General features: G+C 39.1%; 1 protein-coding gene across 1 annotated transcript in view; it reads left to right on the top strand.

Annotated features, from left to right (window-relative positions):
* DOCK2 (dedicator of cytokinesis 2) overlaps positions 1-21,185 on the top strand; it is a 336,713-nt gene that overhangs the window by 218,312 nt on the left and 97,216 nt on the right. The window contains exons 29-30 of the mRNA XM_042453565.1: positions 776-874; positions 4,163-4,257. Coding sequence (XP_042309499.1) covers positions 776-874; positions 4,163-4,257 — 194 coding nt within the window. The remainder of the gene's footprint in view (positions 1-775; positions 875-4,162; positions 4,258-21,185) is intronic.

Raw genomic sequence — 21,185 nt, 5'->3', positions numbered from 1 at the left:
TATCAGTTGGCAGGTGGGCAAACTGATTCATAGGATTTGATCTTTCTGATGAACCAAAATTCCATTGGATTTGTAATCAGTATAGTTTTCTCCCAACAACATGTGTGTTGTTGTTTTTCTTCCTGGCCCCCCCCCCCCCCCCCCCCCACTGGAGCACATCTTGCTGCCAAGGGTGTAAATTTTGAACAGGTTTCCTAACTGCTTAATTCTTAAATTACTTAGCTCTTTTTCCCTTTTCCCCCTTTTCTTCTTCCCCTTCCTTCCACTAGATTTTTCCCTATCACATTAGCCACAGTGTAGGCCACTGGGTAATTTAAAATTAAAATGCATTAAAAGCACGACACAAATAGGCTTCTCCCCCTCTGTCTGAGACAGTCTCAGCTAATGTGGCAGGATCTTTCAAATATCTCTAGGGAATGAGTTTTCTCTTCAAATAATTACTCTTCAAAAACTTCACAGTAGCTTACATCTGTTTAAGAGATTTTTTAAAATAATGTTAAATTTGTATTTGATTATGAAGATATCTCTAGCAAAACACTGTCACTTTTTCAACAAGACTACTCATTTTGAATGGTGCAGGTCTTTGTAAATGGCAGTTTATGCAGCATAGTTAGAAACACTTTTTTTCTGTTCTGCCATCTGTGTTAATTTTTCATAGTGGACTTTCCAGACATTGTAGATATCTCTTGGTACCACATAATGTAAGCATGTTCTTCTGCCTCATGTAACCCAGCCTAGATATGCATATCAACCTTGTAATTCCTTTCTCTTATAGAGCCATTTTGTGGCTTGCATGACAGCAATCTTGAACCAAATGGATGACCAACATTACTCTTCCTACATTGAAACTTTTCAGACAACCTCAGAGCTAGTGGTAAGTTGCCATATAAATAAGAGCAAGTGGTTGTAGGTTTGTACCCAGCCAACAGACCGTAAGGTTCAGAACATGATGTTGATTAATTTCTATTCATCACCAGTGCTGGCTTTTGATTTCTTGCAAGACACCACAACATGCTTCTGCCTTATTTTACCGCAAACCACCCTCAAGGAATTTTTAATTTTTTTTTTAATTTTTCATGTTTAAAAATACAAAAAAAGAAATATATAGTAGAAGATTAGCATGGCCCCTGCGGAATTTTATAAAAAACCAGAAATGGACTACTGGCAACGTCCAGTTTAGTATTTGGGGAATTTGTGTGGCCCACAGCAGATTCCAAGGTAGACAAGTGATCCCTGATCCTCTGGAGCTTGTCCATTCTTGATCTGAATCAATTAAATAAAAGGAATAAGGTGTTTCTAACATTTGCCCAAAATAGCACACAAAAAAATTAGAAAGCTATAATATTCTGTGCTACATGGTCTGAGGTTATTTTATTTCTTTTTTTAAAAAAATCTAAATTGGCATTTTAAAAAATATTCCCAAAATATTGTCCAAAAGTCTTTTTTCCACCTGAAAGTAAATTGTTGTTGTTTTGTGCCTTCAAGTCATTTCCAACTTATGGCAACCCGGAGGGGTTTTCTGGGACTAAGAGTGTATGACTTTTTTTTCATATAGGTATCAGAAGAGCTTGGCAGAATATGCTACAGCCAATGACATCTATTACATCTTATTGTCTGGGCAACTGAGGGTACAACAGTATTCTCCCCCCCCCCCCCCCCCCCCAAAATAATGCTGTAATGGGTTGTGCTATGTGACAAATAACATTTACCCATTACAGTTTACTTTCAAAAGCTTCTGTGGTGTAGCAGTTTGAGTGTTGGACTACAACTTTGGAGATCAGGGTTTGATTCCCCACTTGACCATGGAAATCCACTATGGTGACCTTGGGCAAGGTCACTCTCAGCCCTAGAAAACTCCTTAGGATTGCCATAACTTGGAAATGACTTGAAGGCACACAATAACAACTACAATTTCCTTTCTGATGGAAAAAAAGGCTTTCGGATAATATTTTGGGAATATTTTTTAAAATGCCAATTTAGATTTTTTTTAAAAAAAAGAAATAAAATAACTTCAAACCATGTAGCATATTGCATAATACAAAGTATTATAGCTAAAGAGAGCATGTGCTATAGGGTGGCAGCAGTCAGCATTAATGGTAATGAATTGTTTATTCAATTTTTTTTTATTTCTACCTCCTCTTTCTCTTAGTATGGGGCCATGGTTTGGATGTGTTTGTAAGGAGTTGCAAAACCAAGTAATTTTTCAATCTGTTGCTACCAGGAAGAAACAGAACTGAAGGTGGTATTTTTCATAGAAAGCTCCCTACTGACAAAGGATTTTAACTTCCTTGATCACAGGAACCAATAAATAGCTGACTAGCATTCACAGAGAGGAGGTTTATGAAAAGCCCTTGTGTAAAGTGTAAAATATAAAGGAGGTCATGTACTTTAAGGGAACTTAGCTCTGTCATAGGATTATGCATAGCATTCAGAGATAGTAAGGCAGAATATGAGTCTACCACTAATTTTTGACAATGCCTTTGGGGAAAGCTAGATGATTTCCTGACTGTTCTCTCTGTTAGAGGTCAAAATATCTGTCCTATGACAATCGAGTACCCCGCAGCCTCTGGTACACCCTTTAAGCTTGCCTCAGGTGCAGTGCAGTGGGGACAGTCTTAACAGTCTTAAAGTGAGTTCCAGTTGCCAATCTGCTTGGTTTCTGAATGTGGAATGAAGAGGTTATTTGCCTGAGGCAGCAAAATGCCTTGCTGACCCAAGATTTGAAGAAGACATTTTTAGAAATTACTTGGGTCTGCTTCTCAAGATACACCACTGCATCCAGTGATGATCTCCTTCTCCCTGATCAGATACAGACAAATAATAATATAATTTATTTATATTCTGCCTTTTCCTTGCGTAATCAAGGTGGATTACAAGCAAAGGTAACAAAAAGTTACAGATACAAAGTACAAAATAAGCCCCTAAGGCATGCTTATCCTCTTACACTGCTGTTCCATACCAGGATCACCTCCATTACATCTTGATTCATTTTTAACTTTTTCTCCCTCATTCACTTGATCACAGCTTTCCAAGAGTGATTCATGGAAGGCACAACTGCTCCCTGGATGTTTTGCAGAAGATATATAGATTTAAAGATGTATAGAATCTAATGAAATTCATCTCTACAATACCACCTGAGTTCTGATTCAGAAAAATCAAAGAAGCTATATCAATGTTTTGTCCTTTTCAGCATGGTTTATAGTACAAACTGTCATGGCTGCATTCTAGGAAATGAATGTTAGTTCACACAAAAGTTCTGCCTTCATGGTCTCATTCTAAATGGTTTCAGTGAAGTACTGGGGGATAATTTGAGGGGATTCTTCAAATTGGATGCTAAGTTTGGACAGGTTACTTATCAACTCTAGGTAAACTGAGGAGATGTCCACACGAACAATAAAATGCTGTTTCACCCTGTTTTGAAACCTCCCTGTTTAAACGACACATGTGGCCAACATGGGGGGAACCTGAGACAAAGATGCATCCTGGAGCTAAACACTGAAGCAAAATAACCTCTGGTTTGTTCCAGTTCAAGGTGGAAAGTGTGGACTATTGTGCCAGCATATAGACTGTGCACTGATGTGGAGACAGGGAAGGGCTAGCACAATTGCTATTCATAATATTTTTGTCACCCACCTGCAAATCGATCTCACATGCACACAAGTGGTCAGCTGCACCATTGCAGACCCCCCATGAAGTGAAATAATGACCAACATAGGGTGTCCTCAACAATACAATGGATTTGAAGATGCTGGCATGTGGGCAAAATGAGGTAGATGATTGGTAGCTACTGTTGGTGCATTCATGCACATATATGCATGTGTTTGTGGCTGAAGAAAAAAATAATGTAGCAGCGCAGTGTGTACCCATGAATGCCCTGTTTTGGCAGGCCCATCATTTCAGACTATGGCAGGCTGGTGCAGATTGCCCATGGGTATTCAGCCTGTTTGCCTTTAATTTCCTCTAAAGTTGAGAGTCTGTGACTTGACTGAGGACACTCAGTGGATTTCCATGGCTGTAGAGATTTGAACCCTGGCTTCCAGAGTTGTAGTCCAACATTCAAAGCACTACACCAAGCTGTCTCTCTTCACTTTAATATGGTAGCCATATCCACTCTAATATGAAGGATGTAAATTCATTCTGATATATATATACTTTTTTGTAGGACTTTTTGATGGAGACTTTCATAATGTTTAAAGACCTTATTGGAAAGAATGTCTACCCATTGGACTGGATGGCCATGAGCATGGTGCAAAACAGGTAATCAAAACAAATCTACAGAGTAGCTCTGTTCATTTTTTTATCCTCTTAAGTTAAACAGAAGATAGCAATGTCTGTCAGGCCACAGGGCCGAATCAATTTAAGATTGAACATATGGAGATGGTGTTTAGGTGTTTTTATATTGCCAGGAGACTGCGTTCAATTGCCAACATGTTATGAAGAGATGCCGTCAGGACCACAATCTTGCTCATAAACCTGCTCAGATCCAAACATCTTATGCTTAAAACTCTTCAACCAAGCCCTGGATTATGTAGGAAGAGCTGCATTTGGCATCACTCTCAACTTTGCTTTATATCTTCTAGGCTTTGTTTTCTATTTTTACCTGTTAATGTACTCTGGCTTGTTTATAGGGTAACTGCTACTGGTGTGTGAACTCTGATGAGTTTGATGAGTTTAAAAATGTCTGAAAATACGGGTTAACACCAGAACCTGATCCTGATGCCTGTTGCATGAGGCAGAAATGACTGTTAGTCAAAATCACTTTCCTCTTTATCTATTTCAATTGGAATAAAGGTGACATGAATAATAAGATGAATCTATTTTCTACTTAATCTATGAATCTTTTCTGATTAAGTGTCTCATTTTACAAATGCACATTTTGAGGTTCACTTGAATGTATAATGGAGTGCCAAGTGATGAAATAGATATAAGCATAGTTATATAGACTAATACCGAGGATGTATGAAATGCTATTAGAGGCTGAGTCTTCCTTATCTGAAATGCTTGGGGCCAGAAGTGTTTTGGATTTTTGATTTTATTTATTTATTTATTTATTTATTGGATTTTGGAATACAAATATACATAGATAATGAGATATCTTGGAGATGGGCCCTACCAAGTCTAAATTAAATTATGTTCCATATAAACCTTATATACATAGCCTGAAGATAGTTTTATACAATACCTTTTAATAATTTTGTGCATGAACAAAGTTTGTGCACACTGAACCATCAGAAGGCAAAGGTGTCACTGTCTCAGTCAGTCATGAAAAACATTTTTGTGTCTTGGAGTATTTCAGATTTTGGAATTCTGGATAAGGGAGACTCAACCTGTTCAAAGTTGGTAAGAGAATCAGGTGAATCACTGTGGGCTTGCCATAATACCTAGCCGAACTCTTACACTTAACCATGGAATGTTCAAAGACTGAGATATTCATATGGTGGCTATTCCTTCATGAGAAGCTGTGAAAAGATGTCTTATGGACATTAAGATCCTTAGATTTTAGATTTTTATTTTAGTGAAAGTGAACAGCATGAACAATTTTTAGTAGAAAAGTTGTTCATGCCGCTCACTTCTACTGAAATAGTGATTTATTTTTATTTTCAAGATCCAAATCACATACATGCATTCATTCATTCATACAAACAATCCTCTTCATTTATATACCACTTCATACTGTACTAACAGTGTCTAAGCAGTTTACTGCTGTCAGCTAATTGCTCCCAACAATCTGGGTACTCATTTTAGCAACCTCGGAAGGAGGCAAGCCTGAGTCGACCTTGAGTCCTCTTAGCTGGGACTGAACTCTCAACCTTATGGTTTTTGAGTGAGTGACTGCAGTACAGGCATTTAACCATTGCACCATGCACACACACAGAGACAGACACGCAGGCATGCACATAATGTAACATGTATCTGGAAGGTGAAAAAACTGTAGTTAAGGTCAAGGTAAAGTAGGAAGAGAGTTAATTTTGGGCTTTATCTTGCTTGAGGCAGGCTGATTGGACAAACAGATGGGGTTCAAGAGAAAAAGTCTTTCACTCAAACAGGTCTTTAGTCAGAGTTTTAACAGGCTTCTTACTTTCTGTACAATAATTACAGCTTAGTGGCTCAATGAGATGGATAAATACTCTTATGTCAGGGACATAGTGATTTATTTTCATTTTCAAGATCCAAATGACATACATACATGCACACATGCACACACAAACAGGCAGACACACATTATCTTGGTGTATTTGCTAGTAATTCCCCTCACTTATCCCAATTTTCCATTTCTTAAGTGCATGTAGCAATGTTTTAGTGTCCTGCTACATTTTGAATTGGAAATTGATATGCATGTGGGAGTTGACTTTTCATGCTTTTGCAATCCTCCTTCCACTTGCCTCAGCATTATTTCTCCCTTGCCAATATGTCCCCAGGGAAACTGGTCACTCTGTCACAGAGAGAACTATTATTTTTTATAAAAAAAACGCTCTCTGTAGAACTTTAACACTATTTCACTATTTCTATAAGCTGCTGTTGTGGTATTGCTGTGTTTTTCTTGCATAAGACCAATTCTTACATACATACACAAACTGTATGCGACTGGGAGGGTGATCTGACACTGGAAAAAAACAATTTTTTTTAAAAAAAATGCATTAGTGCTATAAACTGTTGTGATAGCACAGTATCACTGTTTTCCCTCAGCACAATTTCCCCCTCCCGGTGTGTGTGTATCCTCCCACAATCCCTATGTGAAATGTGCCACTATAGCAATTTATAACAATAGAAGTACAGTTCCTGAGAGGTTTAAATGAATGAATGAATGTAAGGAGGCACTGAGGAGAAAGTACAGCAGACCATTTTCATGCTGAATTGCTTGACCAAATCCATTTGTAGTTTGGGAGGTCTTGGTTAACAGTTCTTGCCTGGCCTTGGTAAAATGCTACTTGTATTTATGATATATGTTTTGTGAGTTGATGGTGCAGCCTCTGGATGAGATCCAGTGCTTTAGTTTTAAGCTCTTTACTATTTCCAGTTGTTTATTCCACCCCTTTGCCATTCAGCATGGAATATTTCCACTGGATACCCAAGCTTCTGCTGCTTCTCCTCCTTTTTCTTCTTCCTCCTTTTTCATTTTATATCCACCTTTTCTCCAAAGCCTGAGGTGGCTTACACATTAAAATACAATATAGTTAAAACATACACAAGATTAACATGAAAATGGAATTAAACTGCTAAAAGCATGTAAAAAAATTTAAAACATGCAGTTAAAATTATTTTCAAAGTTTTTAAAAAGGTAAAATAGTAATAAAAAACAATATAGCACCTTCATATATATATATACACACACACACACACACACACACACACCCTTCTGTTCTCAAATCTTGTTCGAATAATGAAAGTATTTGCCTACCATGGAAGGATGGCAAAGAGGAAGCCACTATAGGCTCTCTAGGAAGGGGTGTCTTCAGCCAAAGAGATCCTATTTCATGCCACCACCAGTAATGCCTATGAAGATGGTGGAAATGAGAGAAGGGCTTCATATGGGCAGGCTCATATGGGGAGATAAAGTTTGTCAGACTACCTGGGCCTAACCCTAAGAACCAGCCTTCTTCTCAAGGCTTCTTCTCTGTTGACATGATGCAGGGACTATAATCTGCTATTTGTAGGATCCAACAGAGTTTAAACAAATTATTTGTTTGGAATGTAGCTCCCATGCAACACTACCAAGCACTGGGAGTTGTGCTGCGCTTCCAACATATGCTCACCTCATTCATTTAAAAATGAATATAAATATTACAAAAACACCTTAAATTTCCAGTGATTCCACCTTCAGAATGCTGATAAAAACATGGAGCATTTAGCATTTCCTCATGGTTTTGAGGGTGCAAGCAAGGAAGGAATAGGTGACATAAGATTCTGCTAGCAATATAATCTGTAGACTGAATTTAATTTGATGAGAGTCTTATTTTAGTACTGTGAATCATCTCCTGTACTTGGAACAGAAACACCACTACAATTTACATGTGGGGGGGAAAATCTACAAAAACACCCACACAGTCGATAATGCTTGGGTGTGAAAACACTGGTGTGATAGCTTGTATACTCATCTTTGTGACTGTGTTCTCAGTTATCCCAGAAGTCTGAATAAACAAACTGACCAGTCAGATGATGAGTCAAGCATCTCCAGAATGCAAATGGGTGTTAAACAGCTTCTCGTAAATCCAAGCCCAATTTACCACTTTGCTTTTTAAATTACCCACAACCCCGATAGCCTTACCCAGAATCAGTCTCTTTGCACAGGTGTGCAGACCACACCAGGTGGCATCACTGCTCCTCAAACCTCTGCCTTTTGGCAGAAATGGGCTTTGCCATTAATCTGTGTCCCTTTAAAATGCTGAAAAGGTGGGGTGAGTGATGTCAGGCTCAGTGGGAATTTTTTAAAAAAATTTCTTTAAAAATACCACCAAATTTTCATTTCAGCCACGTGAACCTATGTATATGTAAATGTATTTAGGCTGTGCATATGATATTGTAATTCAAAGGAATTATGATTAATGAGTAACATTAGTACAAAAACTTTTCTAAGGATTCTGTGTGGGTATGGGTGATACTATGAATTACTGGAGCAGATGATACCAACCTTAGTGATGCTACTGTCCACTACCACTTGTGGGGGGAATGCATGCCTTGTAATAAGTCCAATCATTGTTTCTAACAAGCTTTTGGGAACACTTCACTGGCTTCAAAGCAAAGCATGCCTCTCTGCCCCTTATATCAAAGGGACATTGATTTGTTTAAAGACTGCCACTGCTAGAAAGTAGTATTTTTGGCTATTTCTGGACTGCAGTGTATGTGAATGCAGATGATCATATGCATGGATGGAAATACAGAGGGCCTGGAAGCATCTTTCTTGGTTAAATTCCAGCAAATCCACTGAAATGAATCAGTCCATTTCTATCAGTCCTTGGTGGTTCTGTAGTAGCAAAGCATTCTAGGAGTAAACAGTGGTAACTTTGGGACCAGGCAGTATCAACAATAAAAACAAAGTCTACCTGTTGTTTGTAGTCCTGTATCGTTCATATGACCCTAGAGCTTATTTGCAGCCGGGAGTTTTGAGAAATTCAAGAAACACCAGTCTCACCATTCTGCTGGAAACAGATCTCTTCACTAAGTCGATAGTTTTCAGAATTTCTTCTATTGCTCATTGAGATATGTCTTCAGGCACTAAGCCTGCTTCAGTTGTTGCTGATGCTTTATTTGCTCCTCCAACTTACTTGGAAACTGACAATCAGTCCAGAGAATAGACAGGAGATGGACTGCAGGCAATGGTGGTAGGTGATTCCAGTCTCAAAGTGGCTCCACATTTTTGGTCAGAACTTTAAAGGAGCCAAACAAGGTGATGAACTCTATCCCAAAATTCTTGCAGCACTTACATAGCTCCTTTTTAATTCAAACTGAAACTCAGAGTGGATTCACTGCCCCGCAGATGACAGAACCACCAGCTGACTCTGAGTGTAGGCCCTATCTATCATGACTATAAGCTCTTTCAACTAACTATAGGACCTGTTCACAGCTAAGGATCATTGGCCAAAACAAAGAATTCAAGGATCATTGTTTGCCTCTTCTGCACAGCCAGAGTCAGCTAACTTATAGTAGTCAAGAATCCAAACAGGGCTATGTGTGTCTTGGCTATGTTTCTGTTCATAAATCGATTCCTAATTAGTTTTGTATGAAAAATCCCATAGGCAGCAACTATTAGCCACTTGTCTCATGCATCAGGCAAAGAAAAAAAATTAAAACATTTCAAGAAATGAGTTTTGATTATAACAAGCAGACCTTCCTGCAGACATTTATCCTGTATTCTGATGCTTGTCACCACTTCGAATATATGTCTGTAGAGGTTACAAATCTAAATCAGGTCTTTTAAAATACTTTCATGACTTAACTGTCCTTTCCATCTTAGGCTGCTCACATCTAAATTGCTCAGCACAGCTAGAACATGTCAGCTTTTGCATTATTTATAGGTACAGTATTTTTAATTCTACAGAGCAGTGAAAACACATTGATCCTAGCATCATTCTCTCTTGGGATTATTTTATAGTTAACACTGCACCGATTCCTGGCACCACGTGTGAGCTTATCCCTTCTGTCATGTCTGCATTGCCACTCTATTGACTAAAAACCCTTGGTTGCAATTCAAGGCAGGCACTTGGTAAAGTTTGTTACTGCTAAAAATGTTTTCAAAATCCATACATACTTTTTTTAAAAAATCACCCTTCCTGGAGATGATACAGAGTGAAAATCACATACCAACAGAGGTGTTGCTCTAGCCATATAATGAATTTTCTGTTTCTACTATGTTGAGTTGTCCTGTTCATTTTTTCACTGACAAATGAAAAATATTCAGCATTTAATACTGAAGTGTTGGTCCTAAAGCAACTGGAGAGACATCTGCTTTATAACACCCCTTTTAATTTAGAGTTTCTATTTGAAGACTATTACTGTCCTATTTTATTTAAAAATCTACTGAGGCCTAATTTGGCTTGGATCAAATAAAGCTCCCACATTAAACAATAGTTTGTTCTTTGAATGAAAGAGAAGGATTAAGTCCAGAGGCCCTTTCACACTACACAGTTATAGCACTATGATCCACTTTACCTGACATGGTTGCATTCTGTCGAATCCTGGAATTTATAGTTTGGTCAGAGCCACTAGAGGAGTTCTGTGGCTGAGAATTCTAAATATTCCTCCTACACTGAAAATCCCAGAGTGTTGCAATGACAGTTAAAGAGAGAATCATAGTGCTATTATTATGTAGTGTATAAGGGCCCTGAGTAATTGCTAGATTTAAATTTGAAATAGAGTGAAAAACAATTTTGTTCTTTTGTCTCAGTAGCCCGCAGTGTAATCTGCAATCTGCTTTGTACTCAGGAAAGTCTAATCTTATTGGCATTGTGATCTTGTTGTTAACTGCCTTTATGTCGACTTCAGCTCACGATGACCTCTTGAACGTGACACTTCCAAGTGCCCCCTGCCTCATCCTCAACTGCTTTGTTCTGGTCCTACAGGCTCAGAGCTATGGCTTCCTTGATTGAATCTATTCACCTAATATCTGGTCTTCCTCTCTTTCTGCTACCCTCCACCTTTCCTATCATTATTGTCTTTTCTAGTGATTCATGTCTTCTCTTGATGTGTACACCAGTTTAGTCACCCTGGCTTCCAGTGAGAGTTCAGGCTTGATCTGCCCTAGGACCTATTTGTTGTTTTGTTGTTTTGTTGTTGTTGTTGTTTTTGACTGTCCTAAAAGATCTTACTCAGAAATAAGTCTTATTGAGTTCATTGAGGCTTATTCTTGGGAAAATGGTTGTTTATTAATCTTTGTCTTCAGTACAGGGGCCCAAGATGGCCCATGATATAATTTTAAAACAGATAACCATTAGAGCACACCGAAGTTATAATATTAAAATAAAATTATATGAATTATGATATTAAGCAAGTAACCAAATTAAATATATATTATTTTTTAAAATACTTTGAGCAAAGAAAAATAAAATGCATTCCCTCCTGTCTGTGAAAGACCCAGCCTAGTCAGTAGCCAAAGGAATGTCCGATGAACGAGGCTGCTAGATTGTTGGTTTAGACTGCAGCAGAAATTTTGTTCTGAGTATGTATATATATACAAATGGGATTATGCATTAGTCTTTTTGCTATCTCCTACATTCCATCTGAATACTACTGAAAACCACACATTTTGGGGCTTCAACTTCTTCCCCAGTCTTTTTTATTCTGGCCACCGCCGTAGCTTGAATAACATCCAGAATAAGACACTGTGGAGAAAGCAAAAGTTTGTGTACCTCTTCTGGGTTCTATAGCACCAATCATAAAGGAATATTACAAGCACACAATAACAATTTAAGTCGTGTATTTGTGTGTGTGTGTGTGTGTGTGAGAGAGAGAGACAGACAGACAGACAGAGTATACACACAAAACAACCAATAATATATGTTAAATTGAACACATACCCAATGTCCCCAAGGTTCCATGCATTCAATGAGCTGCCAGTGCTGATCTTGACTGGAGAAATAGTTTGTATGAGCTGCTTAGTCAGGGTTGCTAGACTGGCATTTTTTTAAAAAGCCAAATTCCAGAAACCTGACTTTTTAAAAATTTGGTTGGCACCAGAAAATTAATTTGGATTTTTGGGTTTTTCCTGGCTTTTTTACATGCTGCATTTATCTTCATGAAAATTACATACCACCCCTTTTCTAAATAGTTTTCCTTTAAGATAAATATTTCAATCAGTTACAATTGGCAATATTTGAATTTCTGCCAACAAAAAGAGTCTGGGCAAACACACTCCAGAGCTGCACACTGAACACGGTGGACAAGCAACATGTACAGAGCAAGCGTGTGGCTATGCTTGCCATCCAGTTTGTCTGAATCTCATCCTGAATTTCTGAAGTCAAAACGTTTGGCCAAGCGTGCCAGAGCTGCACTCACTCCTTTTCCCTCCTTCTAGTTTGTCTTGGACCTCTGAAGTGTTTGGATGTCAATTTTAATCATACTGTAAAGTAATAACGTTTTATGGTGACACACTGTAACACATTCAGCTGTTTTATAAATCATTTATTTGCAACAGAATATGAAAAATATATTAAAATTTGTTTGGCTTTCCCCCCTAGTATTACTTGGCTATACATTACAGTTTTGATCTGGCAACACTGCTTAGTAGCATAGGAAACAATTTTGGATGCAAATCTTGAAACCATTATTCAAGAGGGAAAGGACCCTCTCCTTTCCATCCCTCCCCTCTTCCTGAATTCAACTAGTAAGAACAGCCCCACTTTTAGAGTTTCCCCACCTGCTGGGTCAAACCAGTAATTCACAGAGTAACACTTGCTCTGAATTCTGTAACGGTTTTATTAGTCCTGATAATCATACTGCCCTACTGTGACTTTTACAGTTTCACTAATGGCTCAATAAAGACAACCTATGATTTTTGTGCATATGGTGCAGTGCTAAAGTATTTCCTGCAAATCTAATAATCCAGCACATGTGGACCTCAAAAGACAGCAGATGTTTTATAGGATTTAAAACTGAAACAGAAATGTTTTTAATGGAGAGCTTTTCATGCTTCTTTAATTGACAGATTCTGCTTATAAGCTGTACACCAGAACTTTAATGCAGTGTCTACAATGCCTGTTTGCAAAAGCATCAGTGTAGGAACACTATTTATTTATTATTAATATTTTTATATTAGATATTTTAATGCTAGATACTAAATTATTAGTCAGTAGTAAGCAGTTTATGTTACCCATTTCCTGCAGCACATAGAAGCCTAACAGCACAATGTATGGTACTGAGTTTGGAATGAAAAACAGTTTGAAAATAATAATAATAATAATAATAATAATAATAATAATAATAATAATAATAATAATATATTTATATTCCACATTTTCCCGGAAGAATCAAGGTGGATTACAACTGAAATGATAATAAAACAATTAACAATATTACAACATAGAATAAAAATACAAAATACAAACAAATATAACTGGGGGAGAGTCACAGGGAGCCATCTCCAGCCCCTTCCCCACCTCTCTTCCTCGTACTGATAGTTCCACTACCTAAAATCAGCATGATATACAAGCTGGCTCCAATGACTGGAAACCCCCACAAAGTGTAGAGAAAGGAAAGTGGCTTGGACAATGTGGGACATGTTGAGAAGTAAATGCAAACCATTTGTGTTTATAAACATCAGTTTGGCACATCCCACTTTTGAATGTATTTATTTTAAATATCTGTAACCTGGCTTTTCATCAATAAAGTGCTTCTAAAGATAATTACTGGTAGAAAATAAAGAAGAACACACAATGCATTTAAAATATTTCAGTTTAGATTGCTCCCTGATCAATAGCCTGTTCTCTCCCTTCCCTTTTGATTTCTTATTCTTTTCCCTGCAACAGTTAATCTGGTGGCTGCTGAGTAGATTCAACCCTCCTTAGGGATTTTTTTTTCTTTTGAGTCCTCAACTCCCCATTAGGTTTCTCCTCCCCCAAAGATTTCTACTGTAAGCTGTCTTTTATCCAAGCCACCGATACTTGCACTCTCTGTGTTATTGATTCTGGTTGCCTAATAAGCAGTGCCATTTGCAGCTCAGACCCTTTAAATACAGGAAATGTTACATCAAATCAAAAGTTGAGCATGGAGCATTAAGCAGCAAGACAAAGAGAATAAGCATTTTTCTCATCCTCTTTTTTTTTAAAACCCAAAATGTAAAGGTTGCTCTTGCACCTGCTCATCCGAAATGCAGTGGCTCCTTGTTATCCATTGGGGGTCAGTTCCAGGATCCTCTGAGAATAACAAAATATGTGGATGCTCAAGTCCCGTTAAATATAATGGCATAGGAAAATGATGCCCCTTATTAAAAATGGCAAAAATCAAGGTTCGCTATTTGGAAGTTATACTTTTGGGGAATATTTTCAAGTCATGGATGCCTGAATCCAATGATAAAAAACCTGTAGATAAAGAGGGCTGACTGTACAACTGTCTTGATATTGTAGAAGAATATTGCATACCCTCTGGCTGTCCCAATTTTTCAACTGAATTTAAAACGTCCTGGTTTCTCCCTCCTCCTCCCACTTCTTCCCTTTGTCCTCAGCTTATTTCAGTTGTTCCAAATCAAGTTCAAAATACAAAAGTAGTTTTCACTCAGTTAACTCAGCAAAGAGGAGAAAGGGGCATGATCTTGACTTTCCCAGTAGAGTCAGGTAAAAGCAAACAGCTTCAGCTTCTCTTAGCTTACGTATTTTTCACATTAATAACTTTTGCCATCTTGTCCACACTCTGCTCTTGTTTGCCCACACATGTTCCATGAACAGGTGCAAGATTGCCATCCCATCAATTTCACCAAGTTTTGTCAAGAAATCGGAAAAGCTATCCATCTTAATATGGGCATTTAACCTGCTCTGAAAGGCTTAAGAGAGCTGCAAATGTTTGCTAATTCTGACAAAGAAACCAGGACTGAGTACTAATTTTCAGCCCCTGGTGATTGGGAAAGGGATGAATACCTCCACAGAATTCCACACTTGGGAGGGTCCACTCATAATCCTGATTTACCCAAAAAATTAATCATAGAATCATAGAGTTGAAAGGGATCCCAAGGGCCATCCAGTCCAACTTCCTGCTATGCAGGAATACACAATGAAAGCACTCCTGACAAATGGCCATCTAGATGGTGTTTAAAAACCACCAAAGAAGGAGACTCCACGACTCTCTGAAGCAGAGTATTCCACTGTCAGGTAGCTCTTACTGTCATGAAGTTCTTCCTAATGTTGAGGTGGAATTTATTTTACTGTACTTTGAATCCATTACTCCAGGTCCTATTCTCTGGAGCTGCAGAAAATGTACGTGGCCCATGTTTCCCATCAAGTCTCTCTCTCTCTCTCTCTTTATTCTGAGTAGATTTGCAAGTTCATATTTCATGGTTTTAGGATTCTGTGCTCAGATCCTTTATTCATCCTAAGCTCTAGTTGCACAGAAGAGTTCTTCCAAAGTAAAGTACTGGTGGTGTGTTTTACACACTGCTGTTTGCAAGCTATTCTAAGTGTATAAATGATGTCTGAACATGAAATATGAAGTAGGCTTTGTAAATCAAGGGTTCTGTTGTGTATATAATTCTGTTTGCATGATATTGTCTCCTAACCTAACATTAGATACATCGCTTAGGCGGGATACACACCGCCATATAGTACGTATTGTATACGTACTAGGGTTAGGAAGGGGCGGTGCTTCCGCACCCCCCTAACCCTAGTACGTATACAATACGTACAAGATGGCGCCGGCCCTTCTACATGGCCGGCGCCATCTTTACGTACTGGACGCATAGCGTCCAGACGTGTCGCGGCGCTAATGACGTAGCGAATGCACCCTTGGCGCTTCGCTACGTCATCCGTGCGCCGCAGAAAGAAGCTCCGAAATGGAGCTTCTTTTTTGCTCCGCGCTGGAGCCGCGCGGTTTGGATGCTGCGGCTCCCTCGCGGAGCAAATGGCGCCGGCGGGGGAACGCCGCAAAGCGGCGGTTTGTATCCCGCCTTAGAATATTTAGAGACAACAAGCTTATTTTTTAAAAAAACAAACAAACAACAAATACATTGCATTCTGACTTTATTCCTGAGTAAGTTGTTCATTTTCAATGAATGCATCATCAGGAAAACAATAGTTAAACCCATTATGCATCTGACTTTGAGGGAGAATGTGCTGATTCACTAGAAACCTCTTTCGTAGTACTCCAATAACAGCTTTGAGGTAGTGAGCGTATTGCCTTCCTATGCACAATACATTCTCTCTCTCTGCCTCAAGGTGAAAAATTAAAGTTAACAATGCAAACTCAGCACTTTCTTTATCTCTTTCAATATTTTTTCAATAGGAGAGTCAAGTGTAAAGGCAGCATCCTCTTGCATTTACTGTATCTGAACAAAGCTCAGGGAGATGAAACGTATTTGTATTGGCTTGTAATCCTTTATGCTCTTATCACAGTGGATGCTTTGCCTGAAGGAAAACAAATATGTAATACACTTTTATATTTTAGGACAGTGTGTTGGTAGAATGGAGGACAAATATTACAATTCACAGAGAAAGCATTTGTCGTATGGTCTTTGTGTTACAAAGGGAGTTATGTTCTCCCTTCAAAAAGCAGTATGTAAAGCCCTGGAGAACTATGAGATGTTATTTGATTCATTACATTTTGGAAATCTGGGTGAGGATTCAAAGAATTATGAAAGTAGTTTTGTGAGTCCAAGCAAGTTTTAGACTTGTTCTTCTCAAATAGCATACTCCTGTATGTCAGATGGTAAACTGCTTTTGAAAGTGAGTTACATGATCTGTAATCCTATATGCGATTTACATGGAATTGAGTCTCATTTAATTCTGTTCAGCATACTTGTATAGGGTTGTTTTGTACATGGCTTTTAAAAATTTATTTCTATAGTCAAAAGTTTTTTTCTCACCAAAAATTCTTACAATAAAATCAAAATTTTAAAAAGTCATTTAATAGGAAAAAAAGCAATTTTTTTTGTAGAAGGAGATTTACAGTTAAGATTAAGATGATGTATCCAGAAAAATACAATGGTTACTCAGATGTAGAAACACAAGTCATAATCCAAAGAACCACAGCTGTATGTATGCAGGTTGAAAAAGAGTTTGGGGCAAGTGTTTCTCAAACATTATTTCTCCATTCACCATAGTACATGGATTTTGAAATGGAGTATGTTTGTGTTTCAAAAATAACTGTGACATGGCCACAGGGACTAACCATTCAAAAAAGAGAAAGATACCAGCAGTACCAGTCAACTAACACAAGTCCTTCCATAAGCCTAAACAGCTTCTTTAATCCTAGCTCTTGTGATGATCAAGAATGTATGTTATATTGTACCACATAACTGCCACACACATCTAGATAAGATATGATAGCCAAAAGGAGGTGAAATTGTGGCAGTCATAGTTCCCAGAGATGGAGAAGAAAATGCAATTCTTTTAGGAATAATATAAAGTTCAAAGGTTAGTGGAAAGGTCTTATTGTTTGTGGAGGGAGAGAGAAGCTGGCTCTTGGTGGTATTTGCACCTTTCAAAAAATCAGATAAATGAACCTAAATTAGAATGGTATGGCAGACAAGTGCTTAGTCTGTAAAGTATTTTAGGAAAACTTGAAGAGTCACAAAATTGCATCAGTGTTATGAAGGGAAATGGTTGCTACTGCACTAACTGTCAATATTCAGTTACTGTCTCCCTTGAGATGCATGTGACACTGTAGCGAATATATTGTTATGTGCTGCCAAGTTGACATTGGCTTATGATGACCCTACAAATGAGAGACCTCCAATAGCCCCTGTAATCAACTGTCCTGCTCAGGTCTTGCAGATTCAGAACTGTGCCTTCCTCAATTGAATCAGTAGTGTGATCGTCCTGTTTTCCTACTGTAGTGTGATCCTCCTCTTTTCCTACTGTTTTGCACCTTAGCAACCACAATTGTCTTCTCCAAAGTGTCATGCTGTCCTATCATAGGGTGAAAATTATAAGTGGGCACATTATTGAGAGGAAGAATTTGTACTTCACTTGATGTAAGACAGAATGTTTTCAATGCTGTTAAATTGCAATATCTTTCCAACAGAAGCATAGCCTTGAAGAAAGATTCCTTGACTTCATGAGATAAAATTATAAAATGAATGGGTTGAGCTTTTTAAAATGGATAATATTAAAAGGAATTTATGACCAGTTGATAGCAAGTGAGGCCTTTCGATACAAACACCAGTACTAGGGAGAAGAAAAGGACTCGATTTCTGGACATGGAAAAAGGCACATCTTGAGCTAGTTCAAGATAATTTGCAATATAGATGCATGCTATTATTCCATCCAGTAATGAGGGAAATATTTTTTTAAAAAAAAACCCCAAACAACCTTAAGTAAGCTTCCTCATTCTACACTGGTTGAATTGATATTGGTTGTATTGTTCATCTGAATAATTCAACAGATACTGACATTGCTAGCTGCCCCATGCTGAGAGCATAACCTTTGCCACCTTACCTCACCATGGGTTCATCAGCTTATAAAGTATCCAAAACAAACCCAAGATTAATGCAAATGTGAACACGCATATTGTGTGCCCATACTGACCCTCAGAAAATTTTGTAAAAGCTAAAACAATCAGGAAAAGCTCTAGCAGTGATTATAATATTTCAGTTTTACTATAGTAACGCTAGTGACAAGTGAGCTGCCCTTGGTTTTGTGTGGAATAAGGTTCTACCTTGTAATGGTGGTGCATTGCATGTTAATCGTGCTGTCTATGAATATACACATCATTGCAGTGCCTCTGGAAACTGTCACTTGGTTTGGTATCACATAAATGCTAAACAGTGCACAGCTTGGGCAGTCTCCACATCTATTTCTTCACACAACAAATATTGCTTTGTAAATGAAATCTCCATTTAAAAAGTATCACAGTAAAGGTCTAACATTAAGTACAGTCAGCTCTCCCTACCCATGGATTTTTTATTCATGGATTCAAGCATCCATGGTTTTAAAAATATTTTTAAAAAATATAAATTCCAAAAATCAAACCTTGATTTTGCTGTTTCATATATGGGACGGCATTTTACTATGCCATTGTATTTAATGGGACTTGAACATCCATGGATTTTGTTATCCACAGGGAATCCTGGAACCCAACCCCAGCGGGTATCAAGGGCCCACTGTAATTTCTGTGCATACATCTTAGAAAACATCAGACTTTTGGCACCTGCATCTGCTGAAGCCTGGCTGTTTTGGCCAGAGCCTTTTTAACATTCTGAGCCAAAGAAGAACTGGAAGCGGTACCTAATGGAAGCCAATATTGTATACAGCAGGGGTGGACAACTGTGAAAGGCTAGGGGGTCATATCAGCTTCCTAGGAGATCATGGAGGGTTGCACTCTGCAAAACTTTTGTTTTGCTACACCCTCTAGAGAGTGTGGATGTCCTTTTCACAATGTTTTATGTCCCACTGGGCCCTTTTAGGATGGGGGGAGCCTTTTTTAAAATAACAGAAAGTTAGCATAAGGTCACTTTCGGTTCACTTCCTTTTTTAAAAAAAAAATTGGCCCAAAGGGGCCAAAAACATGTCAAAAATCCTCATGCCTTTGAGGACATTTGGGAGCAAAGATTATTTTTTATCCCTTGGGACGGCATGCAGCCTATGTGAAGCACCTTGCCTACCCCTGATATAAACGGAGGACTGCTAGTGCAGTGGATTTTCTCAGGGTGTATTCCTGCAAACAACTTCATGTACTCTCTCAAATTCTGCTTTGGAGGGTTCCACCTGGGATCCCCTGTTCTGAGATGGGAGATGGATTAATCCCTACTTGATTCCACAACTAGAATTTCTGCCAGTGAAAAATGTCTCTCTCTCTGTCCAGGACAGGACAGGACAGGACTCTTACACCTTTAATATTTATCTAAAATGAGGTGTGTGTGTGTGTATTTTTCAAGAATAGCTTGCATGACAAGTCACACTTGGTGAAATCTCCCCTTTTGCTAAAGATGTAAAATGTGGCTGCCCGACTGTGTGGGCTGGCTGCTTTGCCACTGGGAGCAGGCGTGGCTCCCTGGCCCCAACTTCCTGGTTGGGGCCGTCCTCTGCCCTGATTGGTGGGCTGGGCGGAAGGGCCTGCCCCTTCCGCCCGCACCGCTCTGTAGGGGCGGAGGAAGCCTCTATGGTGAGCCTTCAGTCCTCAAGGGCAGATCATTGGTTGGGCTGCCCTGGAGGAGGAGCCTCACCATGGGGTGAGGAGGCGGGGCCTTGGCCTATTTAAGGGCCATGCGACGAGGCCCTGCAGCCATTTGCAGCTCGGCTCTCCCACCCACCACCGCTTGGGTGCTTGGGGTTTTCTGTCACAACTTGAGGCAGTAGCATAGGCCAGGATCTGGTTGGTTTGGTTACCAGGGCTAAGGAGCACTGGTTTGGGAGTCAATAGGGACCCAGGGGCGAGCTGGGCATGCGTTGTGGCCATTGCGGGGGCCACAACATGGTTAAGCCACCCGGTGACTAGGGGCTTGGAGAACAAGAGAGCGCCTAGTGTGATGGCGGCTAGTTGGCGTTCCTTAGCCCTTAGGTCATCTCAACGCCTGGCGGTCACCAGGTATGCTGCTTATCGATTAACCGTGGGGTTATTCGATGCTTCAGATCCTGACCTTATGCTTTGTGCCAACCCTTCTGTTCTTGTTTGCTGTGCTAATAAAGTTGTGGCCTTTCATCCAACTTGGTTTCATGTGCTTTTTAGTGCCGGCCTCTCAGGCAAAACCCCTATCATATTTTGCACCTGGCTACTTTAGTGCTACCTTGGGGTATAGGTGATCATTTGTTCTGGTGTCAAATTTCCTCCAGCTGGAGAGCTCAAATGTTTGGGAAGACTGTGGTAATATATTCAAACCTCTCCCACATGAGGATTAAAGGGGCTATCCACATAGGCCAAAAGGTGTATTTCAACCCCTCCCCCCAGCCTCACTTCTTCCTTTCAGATGATGCAGACCAATACCCTTAGACCAGGATTAGGCAGACTGGATGCTGATCCAACAGTCTTGGTACAATCCTGGCTCAAAGAGGCCATTTTTGTTGTTAACCACCCTTGGGTTGATCTTGACCCATGGCAATTCTGTGGATGAG

This window comes from Sceloporus undulatus, chromosome 2 (genome assembly GCF_019175285.1).
Source record: "Sceloporus undulatus isolate JIND9_A2432 ecotype Alabama chromosome 2, SceUnd_v1.1, whole genome shotgun sequence".
In the NCBI taxonomy this organism is placed as follows: Eukaryota; Metazoa; Chordata; class Lepidosauria; order Squamata; family Phrynosomatidae; genus Sceloporus; species Sceloporus undulatus.
Note: the sequence above shows the minus strand (reverse complement) of the source record. Positions and strands in the feature narration are given on the sequence as shown.